Source organism: Mustelus asterias, chromosome 20, assembly GCF_964213995.1.
Source record: "Mustelus asterias chromosome 20, sMusAst1.hap1.1, whole genome shotgun sequence".
Taxonomy (NCBI): Eukaryota; Metazoa; Chordata; class Chondrichthyes; order Carcharhiniformes; family Triakidae; genus Mustelus; species Mustelus asterias.
The window spans coordinates 81,342,889-81,362,649 of NC_135820.1; the positions used below are offsets into that span (position 1 = coordinate 81,342,889).

Consider the following 19,761-nt stretch of genomic DNA (forward strand, 5'->3'; position numbering starts at 1 on the left):
GGCTGAGTTACTTACAAAGAACAATACAGCACAGGAACAGGCCCTTCGGCCCGCCAAGCCTGCGCCGCTCATGTGCCCACTAGACCATTCTTTTGTATCCCTCTATTCCCAGTCTGTTCATGTGGCTATCTAGATAAGTCTTAAACGATCCCAGCGTGTCCGCCTCAATCACCTTGCTTGGCAGTGCATTCCAGGCCCCCACCACCCTCTGTGTAAAATACATCCCCCTGACATCTGTGTTGAACCTTGCCCCTCTCACCTTGAACCCGTGACCCCTTGTGTTCGTCACCTCCGACCTGGGAAAAAGCTTCCCACTGTTCACCCTATCTATGCCCTTCATAATTTTATACACCTCTATTAGGTCGCTCCTCATCCTCCGTCTTTCCAGGGAGAACAACCCCAGTTTACCCAATCTCTCCTCATAGCTAAGACCCTCCATACCAGGCAACATCCTGGTAAACCTTCTCTGTACTCTCTCCAAAGCCTCCACGTCCTTCTGGTAGTGTGGCGACCAGAACTGGACGCAGTATTCCAAATGTGGCCTAACCATCATTCTATACAGCTGCAACATCATATGCCAACTTTTATATTCTATGCCCCGTTCAATAAAGGCAAGCATGCCATATGCCTTCTTCACCACCCGCTCCACCTGTGCTGCCACCTTTAAGGATCTGTGGGCTTGTACACCCAGGTCCCTCTGTGTGTCTATACTCCTGATGGTTCTGCCATTTATTGGATAGCTCCCCCTTACATTAGATCTACCGAAATGCATCACTTCGCATTTATCTGGATTAAATTCCATCTGCCATTTCTCCGCCCAATGTTCCAGCCTATCTATATCCTGCTGTATTCTCTGACAATGTTCATCACTATCCGCAACTCCAGCAATCTTCGTGTCGTCCGCAAACTTAGTCCAAAGATGTGCGGGTTAGGTTGATTGGCCATGCTAAAAATTGCCCTTAGTGTCCTGAGATGCGTAGGTTAGAAGGATTAGTGGGTAAATATGTAGGGATATGGGGGTAGGGCCTGGGTGGGTTTGTGGTCGGTGCAGACTCAATGAGCCGAATGGCCTCTTTCTGTACTGTAGGGTTTCTATGATTTCTATGATGATCACACCAGTTACATCTTCCTCCAAATCATTTATATATATATCACAAACAGCAGAGGTCCCAGTATAGAGCTGCAGGATTCCTAATCTTTGACCTGCTCTGGTAGCCACAGTATTTGTGCGGCTCGCCCAGTTCAGTTTCTGGTCAATTGTAATCCCCAGGATGTTGATAGTGGGGGATTCAGTGATGGTCATGCCATTGAATGTCAAGGGGAGTTAATTGGAATCAAAGAATCCCTACAGTGCAGAAGGAGGTTAGATAAGTATATAAAACAAGCAGCAGGGATTCCAACACCAAGCCCTGCGGAACACCACAATAAGTTTAACAACACCAGGTTAAAGTCCAACAGGTTTATTTGGTAGCAAAAGCCACACAAGCTTTCGGAGCTCCAAGCCCCTTCTTCAGGTGAGTGGGAATTCTGTTCACAAACAGAGCATATAAAGACACAAACTCAATTTACATGAATAATGGTTGGAATGCGAATACTTGCAACTAATCAAGTCTTTAAGGAACAAAACAACGTGAGTGGAGAGAGCATCAAGACAGACTAAAAAGATGTGTATTGTCTCCAGACAAGACAGCCAGTGAAACTCTGCAGTTCTAGGCAACTGAGGGGGTTACAAATAGTGTGACATGAACCCAATATCCCGGTTGAGGCCGTCCTCGTGTGTGCGGAACTTGGCTATCAGTTTCTGCTCAGCGACTCTGCGCCGTCGTGTGTCGCGAAGGCCGCCTTGGAGAACGCTTGCCCGAATATCAGAGGCCGAATGCCCGTGACCACTGAAGTGCTCCCCAACAGGAAGAGAACAGTCTTGCCTGGTGATTGTCGAGCGGTGTTCATTCATCCGTTGTCGCAGTGTCTGCATAGTTTCCCCAATGTACCATGCCTCGGGACATCCTTTCTTGCAGCGTATCAGGTAGACAACGTTGGCCGAGTTGCAAGAGTATGTACCGTGTACCTGGTGGATGGTGTTCTCACGTGAGATGATGGCATCTGTGTCGATGATCCGGCACGTCTTGCAGAGGTTGAAACAGCTTTCCATTCGCAAGGGCAGGCATTGACCATTACCCTTTTGTTTTCTGTTACTAAGCCAAGTTTGGATCCAATTCACCACATTACCCTGTATCCCATGGGCTTTTACTTTTTGACCAGTCTGCCATGTGGGACTTTGTGAATTACCTTAAATCCATGTAGACAATATCTACTGCATTACCCTCATTGACCATCCTTACCACTTCCTCAAAGGATTCGATCAAATCGGAAAGGCATGACCTTCCTGTAAAGCCATGCTGACTATCCTTGACTAGTCCATGTGTAAGTTACAATTTATTCAATCTCCTATTCTTAACTGTCGACTGTCACAAATTCCATTTTTTCCTTAAAAGTATCATTTAAAATTGACAGTAACATTTTCCAAATCTTTCCTCTGGAAAAATTATCAAAAAAATCTAGAAAATTAACCGAAGGTATTTATTTTTATGAAATAGTGGTTAGTGATATCACATTGCAGAACACTGACACACCTGCAATGTGATGGCCCAGAACTGCCTTTTCACACTGCTGGACAGTCTTGCTACCATGATTTTGTTTTCCCTTCAAGGCGAACATGGCCATGTTCATCATGAGACGTTTGGTAGGGTCCTGGTGAGAATGTAGATGATTGCCAAGGCTATTAAAGCCAGCAAAACCCAGTCATCTACAGTATCCTGTTGTTTTTGTAACAATACTATGAAGAAGTGCGATGGGGTTACCAGTGCTTGTGGAAAAGTTGTTGGAAAATACTCTCTGCTCTGCTGTATTCAATTACACCTCCTTGTATCCAGTGAGGTGGTGCTTGGGAAAGGCTAGTTTAGCTGCTAGTGGGGCAAATAAATCTAATGTAAAGGGAAGCCTGTATATACCATGGTGTGTGGAATAGACTCGGGCATGATTTCATAACGATCAGTTTTGGGATTGATCAATAACTGGTTTTTAAAACGGGTTATATAGTATTTAATTCTGGTGTATCAGCATCAAACTACAGCTTTGACTTTTACCTTAATAGGTGGAAGCACCGCCACTGTCTCCTTTTCCAAATGTTAAATCCCACCCTGTATCTCCACGGCGGATATCACAGCGACATGCAGTCTATATCTCCCCTCACAAGAACGGCACCTCCCTCACGCCACGTACAGCCATGATGTACAGATTTAACCGGAGCCCATCAAAGGTCAGTTCTTGCTTACATTTGTCACATTTGTGATTTCTGTTCCAGGTTCGTTTAGCAGGTTTAACACCAGTTTTCTAACAAAATTAAATCTATGGCATCTTAACTATGTAATATTTCAGGTTACACTTTGCAGTAATGCTCTATTCTTTAAAACACAGCATTACAAGTAACATTTTCAGAAACCTTTCTAATGTGAGGAGACCATGTAGCTGGCGAATGTATCTGAAATCATAGAAACCCTACAATGTAGAAGGAGGCCATTCGGCCCATCGAGTCTACACCGACCACAATCCCACCCAGGCCCTACCTCCATATCCCTACATATTTACCCGCTAATCCCTCTAACCTACCCATCTCAAGACACTAAGGTGCAATTTTAGCACGGCCAATCAACCTAACCCGCACATCTTTGGACTGTGGGAGGAAACCCACGCAGACACGAGGAGAATGTGCAAACTCCACACAGACAGTGACCCAAGCCGGGAATCGAACCCAGGTCCCTGGAGCTGTGAAGCAGCAGTGCTAACCACTGTGCTACCGTGCCGCCCAATCTTCCTAAAGATGTCAAAGAAACAGAAACTGCTGGAAGATCTCAGCAGGCCTGACTGCATCTGTGGAGAGAGAATAGAACTAACGTTTTGAGTCTGAATGACCCTTTGTCAGAGCTGTTTCAGATTTCAGCAACCACAGTATTTTGCTTTTATCTATAGCTAGCAAAGACTTGTTTACATGTGATTTCTGTGTTTGAACCCTATTTCATGGCAAAAAAAGAGGCCTCAACATTATGGGAATGTTTGGGATTCCCCGATGCTCTTGGGAGATCACTAGGGATTCCACGGCTAGAAATGTTTGGGAAACCCTGCCTTATTGGAAACATGAGTAACTAGTGATCAGTAAAAACCTGGATCGAACACTGTTGTACTGAACCGTGCAGGCCAGGAAGGTCCCAAGAATGAAAGGTCGTAGCTCAGCATTTCTTTTTTAAAAAACAGATGAAATACGTGTGGCAGAATAGTGGCTGATGAAATTTAATGTGAATAAACACATATTACACAAATTGACAAAACATACACTTGGTAAATAGTGCTGAATAGCAACAAAAAATGTTAAAGATGCAGGGGATTCAGAGAAGAGTTCATCGGAGCTAATAGGATATTGAACTGTGTAGCCAAATTCGTAGAATACAAGTCCAAGGAAGTGGTGATCAGCCTGGATAGAAATCCATTCGGTACATTTTGGGAACTGCTGTGATCACCAAGACACAGAAGCCCAAAGTGCTGTAAAGAGCTACAAGCCTGATCCCCAATGTGAGGAGTATTGTAAGAAAAGACAGGAGTAACTTGAGCGCCTTGCCTTGAAAAATATCTGAGATGTGATCCTATATTGGAGAGTTAACAAAATATTAGCTGTGGAACTTCAGTTCAAATTAAATTGCTGAATCTGGCAAGGAGACACAAAGTTTGACCAGTTAGAAAATAGAACATAGAACAGTACAGCACAGAACAGGCCCTTCGGCCCACGATGTTGTGCCGAGCTTTATCTGAAACCAAGATCAAGCTATCCCACTCCCTATCATCCTGGTGTGCTCCATGTGCCTATCCAATAACCGCTTAAATGTTCCTAAAGTGTCTGACTCCTCCAACCCTGCAGGCAGTCCATTCCACGCCCCAACCACTCTCTGTGTAAAGAACCTACCTCTGATATCCTTCCTATATCTCCCACCACGAACCCTATAGTTATGCCCCCTTGTAATAGCTCCATCCACCCGAGGAAATAGTCTTTGAACGTTCCCTCTATCTATCCCCTTCATCATTTTATAAACCTCTATTAAGTCTCCCCTCAGCCTCCTCCGCTCCAGAGAGAACAGCCCTAGCTCCCTACCTTTCCTCATAAGACCTACCCTCCAAACCAGGCAGCATCCTGGTAAATCTCCTCTGCACTCCTTCCAGCGCCTCCACATCCTTCTTATAGTGAGGTGACCAGAACTGCACGCAATATTCCAAATGTGGTCTCACCAAGGTCCTGTACAGTTGCAGCATAACCCCACGGCTCTTAAACTCCAACCCCCTGTTAATAAAAGCTAACACACTATAGGCCTTCTTCACAGCTCTATCCACTTGAGTGGCAACCTTTAGAGATCTGTGGATATGGACCCCAAGATCTCTCTGTTCCTCCACAGTCTTCAGAACCCTACCTTTGACCCTGTAATCCACGTTTAAATTAGTCCTACCAAAATGAATCACCTCACATTTATCAGGGTTAAACTCCATTTGCCATTTCTCAGCCCAGCTTTGCATCCTATCTATGTCTCTTTGCAGCCTACAACAGCCCTCCACCTCATCCACTACTCCACCAATTTTGGTGTCATCAGCAAATTTACTGATCCACCCTTCAGCCTCCTCCTCCAAGTCATTAATAAAAATCACAAAGAGCAGAGGACCAAGCACTGATTCCTGTGGCACTCCGCTAGCAACCTGCCTCCAATCCGAAAATTTTCCATCCACCACCACCCTCTGTCTTCGATCCGACAGCCAGTTACCTATCCAATCGGCCAACTTTCCCTCTATCCCATACCTCCTCACTTTCATCATAAGCCGACCATGGGGGACCTTATCAAACGCCTTACTAAAATCCATGTATATGACATCAACTGCCCTACCTTCATCAACACACTTAGTTACCTCCTCAAAAAATTCAATCAAATTTGTGAGGCACGACTTGCCCTTCACGAATCCGTGCTGACTATCCCGGATTAATCCGCATCTTTCTAAATGGTCGTAAATCCCATCCCTCAGGACCTTTTCCATCAATTTACCAACCACCGAAGTAAGACTAACCGGTCTATAATTACCAGGGTCATTTCTATTCCCTTTCTTAAACAGAGGAAAGCATTCGCCACTCTCCAGTCCTCTGGCACCATCCCCGTGGACAGCGAGGACCCAAAGATCAAAGCCAAAGGCTCTGCAATCTCATCCCTTGCCTCCCAAAGAATCCTAGGACATATTTCATCAGGCCCAGGGGACTTATCGACCTTCAGTTTATTCAAAACTGCCAGGACATCCTCCCTCCGAACATCTATTTCCTCCAGTCTATTAGCCTGTAACACCTTCAATCGGAAAATAAAGGCAAAATATTGCGAATGCTGGGATCTGAAACAAAAGCAGAAAATGCTGGAAAATCCTCCCCTCCTTCCCTATCTCTGTAACCTCCTCCAGCGCCACAACCCTTCAAAATAACTGGGCTTCACTGATTATGACCTCTTGTGCCCGACTTTAATCGCAGGGACATGAGTGGCCGTGCCTTCAGCTCTGGGGCTTCTCCAAATCTCTACAGGCACACTCCTTAAAACCTAGCTCTTTGACTAAACTGTTGGTCACCTGACATAATATCACCTTTATGTGGCTTAGAGTCAGATTTTGTTTAAAATGCTTCTGTGAAGTGCTTCGAAATGTCTTATGACATTAAAATTGCTATACAAATACAGGTTGTTGTGTTGAATCATTTAAGAGACAATTAAATGCTGCAGTCTGGAAACTGCCGGAATTTTTTGGATGAATGAAGATGAGCCAATGGCTTTCATCGTCTATAATTATTTTGTGACCCCAGGCCTCTGCTGAATTCTTTCATCTCCGGTAAGGAGGCCGTGGCGACACTATAGTTGGCTTCAAAGTGTTTTAGGCAAAGGAAAATTCAAATGCAATTCCCATTCTGATTGCTGTTTCATGTATGTGTCTCCCTATGTGTCTCTGAGTGCATATCTTAGGATGCAGATATTGGCTGAAGTTAAAGTCAGCTGTGACGGTTTACCCACCTCTGGATCACACGTGGAGAATGACTATTCAGGTCATTTATTAGAATACTCAGTTCCCCAGTGGAACTGTAGCTCAGTACTTAGGAGGAGGAATAAGGCAACAAAATTCGAGGGGGCAGGGGAGTGTGGGGGACAAAATATCTACATGTTAGAAGCCGCATTATAAACGTGCTAGTTATAATTTAATTCCTGATTAGTTGTACACTTTTCATGTTCTGAAATTTTCACAGAATCTCAGGGATATCAACTGCATGATCAAACAGGGGGAGCGACTGAGCAGGAAGAGGGCGTTCACCATGGAAAGTGACAGCGAGTCTCCAGCAAAATGTCTCTGCCAAGATAACGACGACATTTTGTTGAAGCGGCTGCAGGATGTCGTCAGCGAGCGGGCAAACCGCTGAAAGCAATGCCATGCAACATAACGCTTGTTCTGCTTAGGGTTTATTATGTAGAGTTTCTAGAATCAGACTTGTATTAGAGTATGGAATATTATGTGTGGAAATACTAGAATTCTCCCACATTCAACCATCAGGTTGTGGCATCGCCACTAGACCCTTATGTATGCCTTTTCCTTTAAACTAATTACCTATTCATTTGAATACAAGGGTCATAAGCTACTAAAATGTCTCCTGTACAGTCTCCTAATCAGAAATCTCTCTGGGCATGCTGTGTGTGCAACTGTTAATGAAGAGCAAGGAATCAGCATTTCATACCAGTGCCAGTTTCACAGTTGCCTGAGGTATGCTTTGACCTTGTATGCAGTTAAATAATAGATTCAGACGTCAGAGACAGCCTTTGGGATATCTGCAGCTTAGCTTGGCCAGCGTGCTTTCAATGATTGGCTTGGATTTAGGTTGCCAGCAGTTATAGGTACAAAGAACTTTCAGAAAGCTAAAATTTTATAATTTTTTTGTGAGGGTGTGGGGGATCAAGTAAATAAAAACTCAACCAAACTGAGACAGTTTAGCAGCTTCTCGGCAAACCGCTATAATTTGCCAACATCTGATGCCATGGAATTCTTATAGCGAGGACGCACTTTTTAATCCCTATCCCCTAGAATAGCTGCAGTGTTCCAATTCACTTATTATGGAATTGAATCACTCTCCATTCTGACATCTATTCACCTACAATGAACACAGTTGCACTAATCTCCCATCTGTAGCCCATAAGGTGCCTTAGAGCAATGGATTGATGGAATCTGGAGTCTTTTGTGTGAGCTTATGCTTGTTTAATGGAGGGATCTTAGTTATGGAGAAACGAAGCAGTTTCCATTTTGAACACCTTTTTCCAGCATTAATGATCTTCCGAATCAGGCAAAGCACCATTACAGAGTTGCGCTCTCTCCTGTTTGTCCCATCTACTACAGGACCAATCTTAAGAGCACTTTACTGCATCAGTGTAAGGTTTTCTCATTTCACAAAATCTCCATCATGTGGCCTCTGCGACTGTCAGTATTAGTGCCAGTCAGTGACATCAATCATCAAGTGCCTTATTGCCATCTCTGAACTGCCTGATTCCTTTAAGTTTTAGCTGAGATGGATGGGCATGAGCGAAGCACTCATTCCAGTTTACCTTGAGGTGTAAGACCATTGACAATTCATAGAGAAGTTGGGAGGTGGTATTAGAATTTTCATGAATCTGGGGTTTTGCCTGAAGAGGGATTAATGAGGAACAGTTTTCCCATAAACATCATGCTTTGCTGGGCTTTCACGTCAGGCTGTTGCACTTTTTCTTCTGCCTTGGTGAGAACAGTGCATTTTTCTATCTGCTTTTACAATTTTAAATGCACAGCTCTTGTCAATGTGGCCTTTGGCGTTTGCACTCTTCAGTAATTTAAAATTTTGTCACCATAGATGCCAAAACCATCACATGTCCCATGAATACTAGGTGTATTTTGCAGAAAGCATTAACGTTTGTCATTTCATAGATGTGGCCTCACTTTCTCCCAGTGAATGATGATTTTGTGCTAATCGAGCATCAGGTGATATCTCGGGAAATCTAAGTGATGCAGTGGGGTTAAACATTGTTCTGACACCTAGTACTTGCATTTGAATGTAAACCAGATAGATGAGAGGAAATTCTCTGTTTTCTACTTTACATGAAATTAGGAAATTTCAATTCCTCTTGAGTCCACAGCTCCAAACTACTTGTAAATCGACAGTTTTGATCAGATCATAAAGTTGACAGATAACTTTTTTCTTTGCCCGGCCAGGTGTCCCATCACATGGATTGCAGTGGTTCAAGAAAGTGGCTCACCACCATCTTAAGGGCAATTGGGGATAGGCAATAAAAGCTGGTCAAGCCAATGCCCCATGAAAGAATTCTTTTTAAACATGGAAGCCCATAAGTAACGTGGATGTTTGTCCGATACAGAATGCAAACTCTCCCTTTAGAGAGACACCCCACTTACCCAGGTTCAAAAACTGTGGCAGTCATTAACTATTAATGATAGGGTAGCAGGAAAATTGTAGTTTTAAATGGAAATTGGTTGAATACTTGAAGGATTAAAAAAGAAACTGGAGGGATATAGAGAAAAGGCCAAGAAATGGGACTAACTGGGTTGCTCTTCAAAAGAGTGAGTGCAAGCTCGATGGGCTGAACGATCTCCAGCATCCTCCATCACACTGTTAAGGCATTTACTTGGGTCTCATCCTTGACATTCAATTAATGAGCCAGGCCGGCATCCAATGTTATACACATGATAGAGATAAGGATAGAATTTCTACAGGTTTTTTGCCATACTGAAGTACCCTATTACTATAAAAAGTTTGTTTATTAGTCACTCTCCTTAGGATGACTTTGAGGGTGACACACCAGTGTTTCAGTCGGTGCCCCTTACCCCCAAGCAGCCATTCTGACAGATATTCAGGCCCTTTGGAAATCTCAGACACCTGGGGTAACTCCAGTTTAAGTTTATTTATTAGTGTCACAAATAGGCTTACGTTAACACTGCAATGAAGTTACTGTGAAAATCCCCTAGTCGCCACACTCCACCGCCTGTTCGGGTACACTGAGGGAGAATTTAGCATGGCCAATGCACCTACCCAGCATGTCATCTGGACTGTGGGAGGAAACCCATGCCGACACGGGGAGAAAGTGCAGACTCCATGCAGACTGACTCAAGCTGGGAATTGAACCTGGGTCTCTGGTGCTGAGAGGCAACAGTGCTAACCACTGTGCCACCATGCAGCACATCCATCACAGCGCCTGGATCAAATTCTTAAGATTGTTATTTCTCCCATACCTCAACGTTTAGGAAATAATAGATGTCACACTGTTGTTGTACAGAGGTATAATATTGGACAGAATAGAGAGAGCTTTATTGCGTATCAAACCAAAGTTTTATCAGACCTGGAACACCCACCTGGCCTTGATGTTAACGAACAGACAAACTCATAAGAAATGTTTAATCTATGTGAAACAATAAGCATCCTTGCTGGTGTTATTTTCAAACAGTGGGTAACCTTTTGGTCCACAGCAGATTATTAGCAGAGTTTAGGAAATTCGCTAATAATTTAAAGACAATAGTACTAAGAATACACAGCAGGCCAGTCAGTTTCTGAAAGAGAAAGATTAACACTTCAAATGTAGACCTTCATACATCAGTGGTGTTTTGTTTGCTCCCTTGTATTACTAACCCCCCCCCCCCCCCCCCCTCCAACTGAGCCTTGGCAAGACTCCAGTGTTATCCCATTATTCCAGATACTTGATTTTATTTTTATTTGTAGGTGTTAGAGCTTTCCTTTGGCTTTCTGACCAGCAGCAATGAGTGCTCCAACTCAGCGGATTCCCCCAGTATTTTTGAGTGCTTCCTGCAAGGTCTGTCTGTTTGTCACTATTGCGATAAGCTGCGGTGTTTTAATATATATTGTGTAGCATCTACACACGCCTTTCTCTCCTTTCTACATACATTTTCTGTTGTGAAAAAGAGGGTGGGAGTTATTAATTATCATGTATATTTGTATAGAACTTAAGTTTTAGATTATCCTATGCATTAATATTTGTACTTTTAATGCTTTGTGTATGGAACTGAGACAATTTAAGCTTTTGTGAAAAAAAGTTAAGAAAATTATCAAATCTAATTTCTTTTTTATTGCCCAGTATTTTAGGGTTTTTTAAAATCCTCTGAACATTAGCAGCTAGCTTATCACTCCCAGCTATGTCCCTAGGTCAGAGGGGAGTGTGGAAGAGAGCACAAACAGGTAAAGAACTCCTGTCCTTTTGAGAGGATAATCTCCACTGCTCACAATTCCACTTCAAACACTCAGTTTTCATGAGGCAGCCCATTGTTTGGCAGTGAAGTTCCTTATATCAGTTTTATTTCTGGATTCGAGAGATTGGCAGTGGAGAAATATTTTTGAGGGTAATTATATGTTTCCAAGGTCCTAAATATCTAGGGATAGAATTTCTACCGGTTTTCCCAATCGTTATGAATGGGACAGAAATCCCAGAAGAACAGCATGAATTGCCATTTGCACTGTTTCAGCAAGATTTCTGTCAACATTTGCAGGAGATTGGGAGAAATTCTCATTGAAATTCTACCTCCTGATCTCCAGAGAGTTATATGGTAACAGTCACTGATCCAATTATCGGACAAATTCTTGCTGTTATGCTTACGCTGTTGCCAATATATAGTTGCCAGAGGAACTGTTCTCCTCTTCCTGTAACAAACGGTGAGCTTGGGAATTTGCCCAATTCCTCCTCCTCTGCCCACCAGCAATTGACAGCTTGTAGTGATGTACTAGGCTTCTGATGAGAAAAATGGTCAGACAATGAGCAGAAGTGGGCAGTGTGTTTCTTGTTGAATCCTAAAGCTTTCCAAGATGTCCATTTGTGTAAAGTGCACTTTTTACCCATGTGTGACAGAAGTGACACTGCCAGTTTAAATATATCTTCTATTTTTGGGACTTGGTTTTAATAAAAGAGAAAATATTTACCACCAATCAAATGAAATTCTGACAGTTTCTTTAAAGATAGACTGCTCAGGATCTTTATTTGCAGACGCATTTCTTATGTTCTATTAGATTTCTGTTGAATCGTTTCACTGATGTTTTACATGGTTGATGTTTTTTAAAAATATTTGTGTGAAAAGTTTACTATTCTACTGATGATCTCCGTGGTGGTTCAGTGGGTAACATTCCTGCCAATGTCAGAATGTCATAACAGTTTTGAGGATTGCTGTACTCTCAGAACTGGTATTTTTTTGGAAGAGATATTACATTTTCTATGATCCCTTTATAGATCGATAACTTTAAAAAAAAGATGGATTTCTCAGACCAACAGTCCGGTGAACACGATTTCACATTTTAAGACTTCTTACTGTAACAAACACAAAACCAACTTGGATCAAATATTACTTACCAAGCAATTAATATGTTGAACTTTTGGACTAGCTAACTGACGTAATTGGAATATGGCTTTTCCTTTCTCTATGCACCACAGCTTTGGCAGGTATGCAGTTCCAGATGTATCTCCCAGCTCTCCAACAGCTTCGCTTCTTCCTGCCATGCCAGTTTGAAACTTCGTGTCCTTTAAAAATCATTCCACTCAGACCACGCTCTCTGGATCCAATTTTCACCAACAAGATCCATCTTGGCAACTCCCTAGTCCCCAAATCTCCTCAAACTCTGTCTGTTGCCTTCCTTTTGAACAGAAAACAAACTCTTAAAGGCACCTTGTTTGGTCAGTAGCATTAAACAGTCCACTTGCTTCCCCGCAGCAATAGTTTCTTTGTGTCTCTACTTCTCAAAAAGCAGCTGTCCCTTTTCTGTGAGATCTTGTTGAAATATGTTAAGATTGTCACTTGCATTTCAGTAATTCTGGCTCGAGCTTCTCTCCCCGTACACATGAAAATGTCCAAACTGGGGTGTTTATTATGACTCCACCGTCTCCTTTCAGAATGTGTTGTTTCATCTTGAGTTAAATGAGACATTTTAAAACATTATCCTCTTGTAAAGTTCAGCCTTTATGATGCACTGTGGTCCTTTCTAACCCCCCACAAGTGGATGTAAAATATCCCACGATGCTTTTTAGAAGAGCAGGGAAATTGTCTCTGGCCAATATGTGTCCCTGGCCAATATGTATCCCTCAAACAACATCACTAAAACAATGTACCCTCGAATGAAGATTCTTCTAACGCAGCCTTCTAACACGGGAGAAAGTGGCACCAACGGAACTGAGATGATACTTGTCAGGAATACAAAATGTCTAATGAAATTTCAGTTAAATTTAAGAAGCTCATCAGAGGCAGCCTCCTCAGAGGGACATTTATGTTTTTTTTAATAATTAAGTACAAATGTACAACTGCTGTTAGAATACAAAATACCTGGTCTCCAAATTAACACACATTAAAACACAATTACAAATAATCCGCAAGGAAACTGATCATAACCATAAAGGTTTTTTTAAAAATGCTATTCAAGAATGTGCGAAAGTGGCACCTTGCATTTGTTGTGCTTTACAAACAATTACATATCTTTTCCTAAGAATTGTAGTCATTTATTTGCAGGCAAAAGTGGCAGACATTTTGCACACAACAAGGTCCCACAAACAATGAGAAGTAACGGAGTCTATGATACTATTCAAAGAAGAGCAGGTTATTCTGGATATTATCAAACCCCCAACCAACAGCACCAATAAGTAATAACAGAAAATGCTCAGAGTGGTGTGCACACCTTGGATCTCACTTTGTTGAAGACTTTTGAGGTGAGTGTAGCACAAATAGTGTACTTTCAGTAGCGCTGTGCACCTGTCTCTTTGAGATGCTGCTGGAACACTGCGCTGCAGGGGCTGTCGCAAGGGCACCATTGTGCAGCAGTCCTCAGGCAGGGTTCCACTTTCAGACACTAACCAGTATTGTGACTGGGGCAGGGGATTATGGTTGGTCCGCGACTTGTGGATGACACTTGTCCAGAAGGACACCATTGTGCAGTGTTATTCGACTGGAATGTCCAAAGCATTTTTCTCCAGATATTTTCCCTTTGTGTAATTAATATAAGATAAAGAGTCAACTTCGATTTCACTTGAACAAAAAACGTTTCAGGTCCCAATATTTAACATAAATATATATTATTTACAACAGTTAGTCTAACTTAATGAATTTAATTCATTTAACTTCAACGCTAACTCTAGTTTAATTTTAAGTTTGACTGAAAACAAATACTACCCACTTGAGTGAACTGTTCAGGTCCACCCACGGTATGGGTCTTCCTTATGGTTCTTTGTTCTTCTCTGAAGCTGATCTTCAGGGTACACATTGTGAATGTGATTCTCGAGTTTCCACAAATAAAATGATTCAGTTCCTCTTTTTTTATCTTCAACTTTGCACATCCTTCCAGAAAGTTCTCTGACACTCAACCAATGATACCACCAGAAACCAATCGCAATGTTCGATTATAGCCAGTGGAGTTGCTCCTAAACAACTCGGATGTTTATACCAAGTTGCATGTAAGTCACATAGCCTCAACATATATAGAATAAGGTGAGAATCGGTGGCGTCAGTATGTCTTGACACCCATCCGAACAACCATACTTATTTGGTCAACACAGAAAGTGTCAGGTCACGTCTCACAGGACAGACCACAATTTGCTTCAACTTTCTCTGACCTGCATCAGTGTTTAACTCAAATTGACCAAAATTCCCAGCATGCTTGATTGTGGCTCATAATCATTCTCATTGTTGCTGTTGCCATTGGCCACCCGGTCACAGCAGCGGTACGCAGACAGGCCTGAGAGTTCTGAAACCAGCATGTGGGAGGGAATACATGTAGACTCCCAATGGGAAAGACTGGGGAGGGGTAGTATTGGGGTGTTGTTGATGTGCCACAAGAGGGATCAGTCACATATTGGGGCCAGGGGTTGGGAGAGAAGAGAACAATAATCCTTCAGTTATCTGGGCAATGACGTGAAAGTCAGTCATTGGTCTGGGGCTTACAATCAGGAGTCAAGAGTGGAGTCAGTCATGGGGTCTTGTGAACCTAACTTGAACCATTCCTCATTGTCTTCAGTGTTGCAGTTCCGAGAGATGTATTATGATCTGGCAAGGGGCAACGATCGCGTGAGCCAAATCCCCAAAAGGGAAACTTAACAAATGATCACAGCTATTTTCTATTTTAATTTTACCACCAAAAAAATGTGTACTGAAGTCAAGAAACACAATTTCCAGTGACACTTTTGGAAATTTTAAATAATAAACTAAAACATTTATAAAGAAATGAAAATGTAAACACACAAGATTCCATTTACTCAGTTACAACTAGCCTTGCTTAAGTTCACAAACACCTTTTTAGGTCACAGTCCTGATAGATACCTAATCTATAAAATTCCAGTAATATTACCACAACGCACAGTCCATTGTTGTAGGGATGCTATTTCACAGGGCTACTCGGCAGTTGAATTTCAAGGCTTTAAACCAAAACTCTGCTTTCTGAAATAAGCAGACACTACTTTGGGGTGGCTGAAAACTGCTCACTCCACCTCTTCACAGTTCTGTCCAGAGCACTCTTGTCAGGAGATCTTACGTGGCTACAGCCAGACTCACAACTCCCAATCTCTCTTTAAATATTTTCTCTTAAAACTTTTCCCATTGCCTTGATCCTCCTTCAAAATGTACATTTCCCAAAATATAAACATCTTTTATGTTCTGCTTATGGCCACTACTTTCAGGTAAAATAAAATGTGATAACTTTGCCTTATTTATTTATGACTTTTTCTAAGTTGTAAACTCCTCTTTGCCTCCCTATGAAATTCAACAGCTAAAAATCCAAATGTTTACTTACCTCCAACATCTGCCTTCAACACCATTATTCCTACTAAATTCATTTCCAAACTCCGTGGCCTGGGGCTCGGCTCCTCCCTCTGTGACTGGACCGTGAACTCCCTAATCTTAGACCAAATCAGTAAGGACAGGCAACAACACTTCCTCCACGATCATCCTCAACATCAGTGCCCCACAAGGCTGTGTTCTCAGCCCCCTACAATACTGCTTATACACCAATGACTATGTGGCCAAATTCCCTCCAACTCGATTTTCAAGTTTGCTGACGGCACCACCATAGTGATAGAAACATAGGAAAACTACAGCACAAGTTGTGCCGAACATATCCCTACCTTCTAGGCCTACCTATAACCCTCCATCCTATTAAGTCCCATGTACTCATCCAGGAGTCTCTTAAAAGACCCTATTGAGTTTGCCTCCACCACCACTGACGGCAGCCGATTCCACTCGCCCACTACCCTCTGTGTGGAAAACTTCCCCCTAACATTTCCTCTGTACCTACCCCCCCAGCACCTTAAACCTGTGTCCACTCATAGCAGCCATTTCCACCCTGGGAAAAAGCCTCTGAGAGTCCACCCGATCTATGCCTCTCAACATCTTATATACCTCTATTAGGTCTCCTCTCATCCTATGTCTCTCCAAGGAGAAAAGACTGAGCTCCCTCTGCCTATCCTCATAAGGCATGCCACTCAATCCAGGCAACATCCTTGTAAATCTCCTCTGCACCCTTTCAATCTTTTCCACATCCTTCCTGTAATGAGGCGACCAGAACTGAGCACAGTACTCCAAGTGGGGTCTGACGAGGGTCTTATATAGCTGCATCATTATCCCCGGACTACTAAACTCAATCCCTCGATTGATAAAGGCCAGCACACCATACGCCTTCTTAACCACCTCCTCCACCTGCAGGGCCGATTTTAGAGTCCTATGGACCCGGACCCCAAAGTCCTTCTGATCCTCTACCATACTAAGAGTCTTTCCCTTAATATTGTACTCCTTCATCCCATTTGACCTGCCAAAATGGACCACTACGCATTTATCTGGGTTGAAGTCCATCTGCCACTTCTCCACCCAGTCTTGCATCCTATCTATGTCCCTCTGTAACTTCTGACATCCCTCCAGACTATCCACAACCCCACCAACCTTCGTGTCGTCGGCAAACTTACCAACCCATCCATCCACTTCCTCCTCCAGGTCAATTATGAAAATGACAAACAGCAAGGGTCCCAGAACAGATCCCTGGGGCACACCACTGGTGACCGACCTCCATTTAGAAAAAGACCCATCTATACACACTCTCTGCCTCCTTTGGGCAAGCCAGTTCTGGATCCACAGGGCAGCAGCCCCTTGGATCCCATGCCCTCTCACTTTTTCTAGAAGCCTTGCATGGGGGACCTTATCGAACGCCTTGCTAAAATCCATATAAACCACATCTACCGCTTTCCCTTCGTCAATGTGTTTAGTCACATTTTCGAAGAACTCCACCAGGCTCATAAGGCACGATCTGCCTTTGACAAAGCCATGCTGAGTATTCTTGAGCATACTAAGCCTCTCTAAATGCTCATAAATCTTGTCCCTCGGGATCTTCTCCATCAGCTTACCAACCACTGAGGTTAGACTCACCGGTCGGTAATTTCCTGGGCTATCCCTATTCCCCTTCTTGAAAATAGGAACCACATCCGCAATCCTCCGGCACCTCTCCCGTCTCCATCGACGACGCAAAGATCATCGCCAGAGGCTCTGCAATCTCTTCCCCCGCCTCCCACAGTAACCTGGGGTACATCCCATCCGAACCCGGCGACTTATCTATCTTGATGCCATTCAAAGATTCCAGCACAACCTCTTTGTTAAAGTCCACATACTCAATCTTTTCAGTCCACCGCAAGCCCACAGTACATCCACCCAGGTCCTTCTCCTCTGTGAAAACCAAGGCAAAATACTCATTAAGCACCTCTGCCATTTCTACTGGTTCCGTACAGACTTTCCCACCTTCACCTTATATAGGCCCTATTCCTTCACGTCTCATCCTTTTACTCTTCACATATTTATAGAACGCCTTAGGGTTTTCCTTAATTCTACTTGCCAAGGCCTTCTCGTGACCCCTTCTGGCTCTCCTAATTTCTTTCTTTAGTCCCTTCCTACAAGCCGTATACTCATCTAGATCCCTATCTTCGCCAAGCTCTGAACCTTCTGTATGCTTTCCTTTTCTTCTCAACTAGGTCCCGCACAGCTTTCATGCACCACGGTTCCTTTAACCTACCAACACCTCCCTGTCTGCTCGGAACGTTATCCTGTAGAACTCTAGACAGACATTCCTTGAAAAACTGCCACCTCTCTTCAGTACATTTCCCTGAGAATACCTCCTTCCAATTTGCTGTCTAATGTCTTCATATTTCCCCTTACTCCATATAAATGCTTTCCTAGCTTGCCTGATCCTCTCTTTTTCCAATGCAAGCATAAAGGAGATAGAGTTATTAGTGTCTCAAACAATGACGAGACAGAGTACAGGAATGAGCTAGAGAATCTGGTGAACTGGTGAGGTGGCAATAATATCTCCCTCAATGTCAACAAAATGAAGGAGATTGTCATCGACTTCAGGAAGTGTAGAGGAGAACATGCCCCTGTCTATATCAACAGGGATGAAGTAGAAAGAGTCGAGAGCTTCAAGTTTTTAGGTGTCCAGATCACCAACAATCTGTCCTGGTCCCCCCATGCTGACACTAAAGTTAAAAAAGCCCACCAACGCCTCTACTTTCTCAGAAGACTAAGGAAATTTGGAATGTCAGCTACGACTCTCGCCAACTTTTACAGATGCACGATAGGAAGCATTATTTCTGGTTGTATCACAGCTTGGTATGTCTCCTGTTCTGCCCAAGACCACAAGAAATTACAAACGGTCATGAATGTAGCCAAATCCATCACGCAAACCAGTCTCCCATCCATTGGCTGTCTACACTTCCCACTTTGCTTCGGCAAAGCAGCCAGTATAATGAAGGACCCTATTCTCTCTTCTACCTTCTTCCGTCAGGAAAAAATGTGATACGGGAGAAATAGCAATTGCACTAGTGGTAATTTACCAAAATTCGCTGGACTCTGGGGTGGTTCCCGCAGATTGGAAAACAGCAGATGTGACGCCACTGTTTAAAAAAGGAGGTAGACAAAAGGCGGGTAACTATAGGTCGGTTAGCTTAACTTCTGTAGTAGGAAAAATGCTTGAATCTATCATCAAGGAAGAAATAGCGAGACATCTGGATATAAATTGTCCCATTGGTAAGACGCAGCATGGGTTCATGAAGGAAAGGTCATGTTTGACAAATTCTTTGAGAACATTACATGTGCAGTGGACAATGGGGAACCTGTGGATGTGGTGTATCTGGATTTCCAGAAGGCATTTGACAAGGTGCCGCACCAAAGACTGCTACATAAGATAAAGGTGCACAGTGTTACGGGTAATGCATTAGCATGGATAGAGGATTGGTTAACTAACAGTAAGCAAAGAGAGGGGGTAAATGGGTGTTTTTCTGGTTGGTGATCAGTGACTAGTGGTGTGCATCAGGGATCAGTGTTGGGACCGCAATTGTTTATGATTTACATAGATGATTTGGAGTTGGGGACCAAGTGTAGTGTGTCAAAATTCGCAGATGACACTAAGATGAGTGGCAGAGCTAAGTGTGCAGAGGATGCTGAAAGTCTGCAAAGCGATATGATAGTCCAAGTGAGTGGGCATGGGTCTGGCAGATGGAGTACAATGTTGGTAAATTTGAGGTCATCCAATTTGGTAGGAATAACAAAATGGACTATTATTTAAACGGTAAAAAATATCAGCATGTTGCTGTGCAGAGGGACCTGGGTGTC

At 43.1% G+C, this 19,761-nt stretch overlaps 1 protein-coding gene across 4 annotated transcripts in view; it reads left to right on the plus strand.

Moving 5' to 3' along the window:
* rbl1 (retinoblastoma-like 1 (p107)) overlaps nt 1-12,155 on the plus strand; it is a 65,800-nt gene extending 53,645 nt beyond the window's left edge. For all 4 annotated transcript variants that reach the window (XM_078236974.1, XM_078236976.1, XM_078236975.1 and 1 more), the window contains 2 exons: nt 3,155-3,319; nt 7,361-12,155. In XM_078236974.1, coding sequence (XP_078093100.1) covers nt 3,155-3,319; nt 7,361-7,531 — 336 coding nt within the window. In that variant the 3' untranslated portion in view covers nt 7,532-12,155. The remainder of the gene's footprint in view (nt 1-3,154; nt 3,320-7,360) is intronic.
* Nucleotides 12,156-19,761: the final 7,606 nt, after the last annotated feature.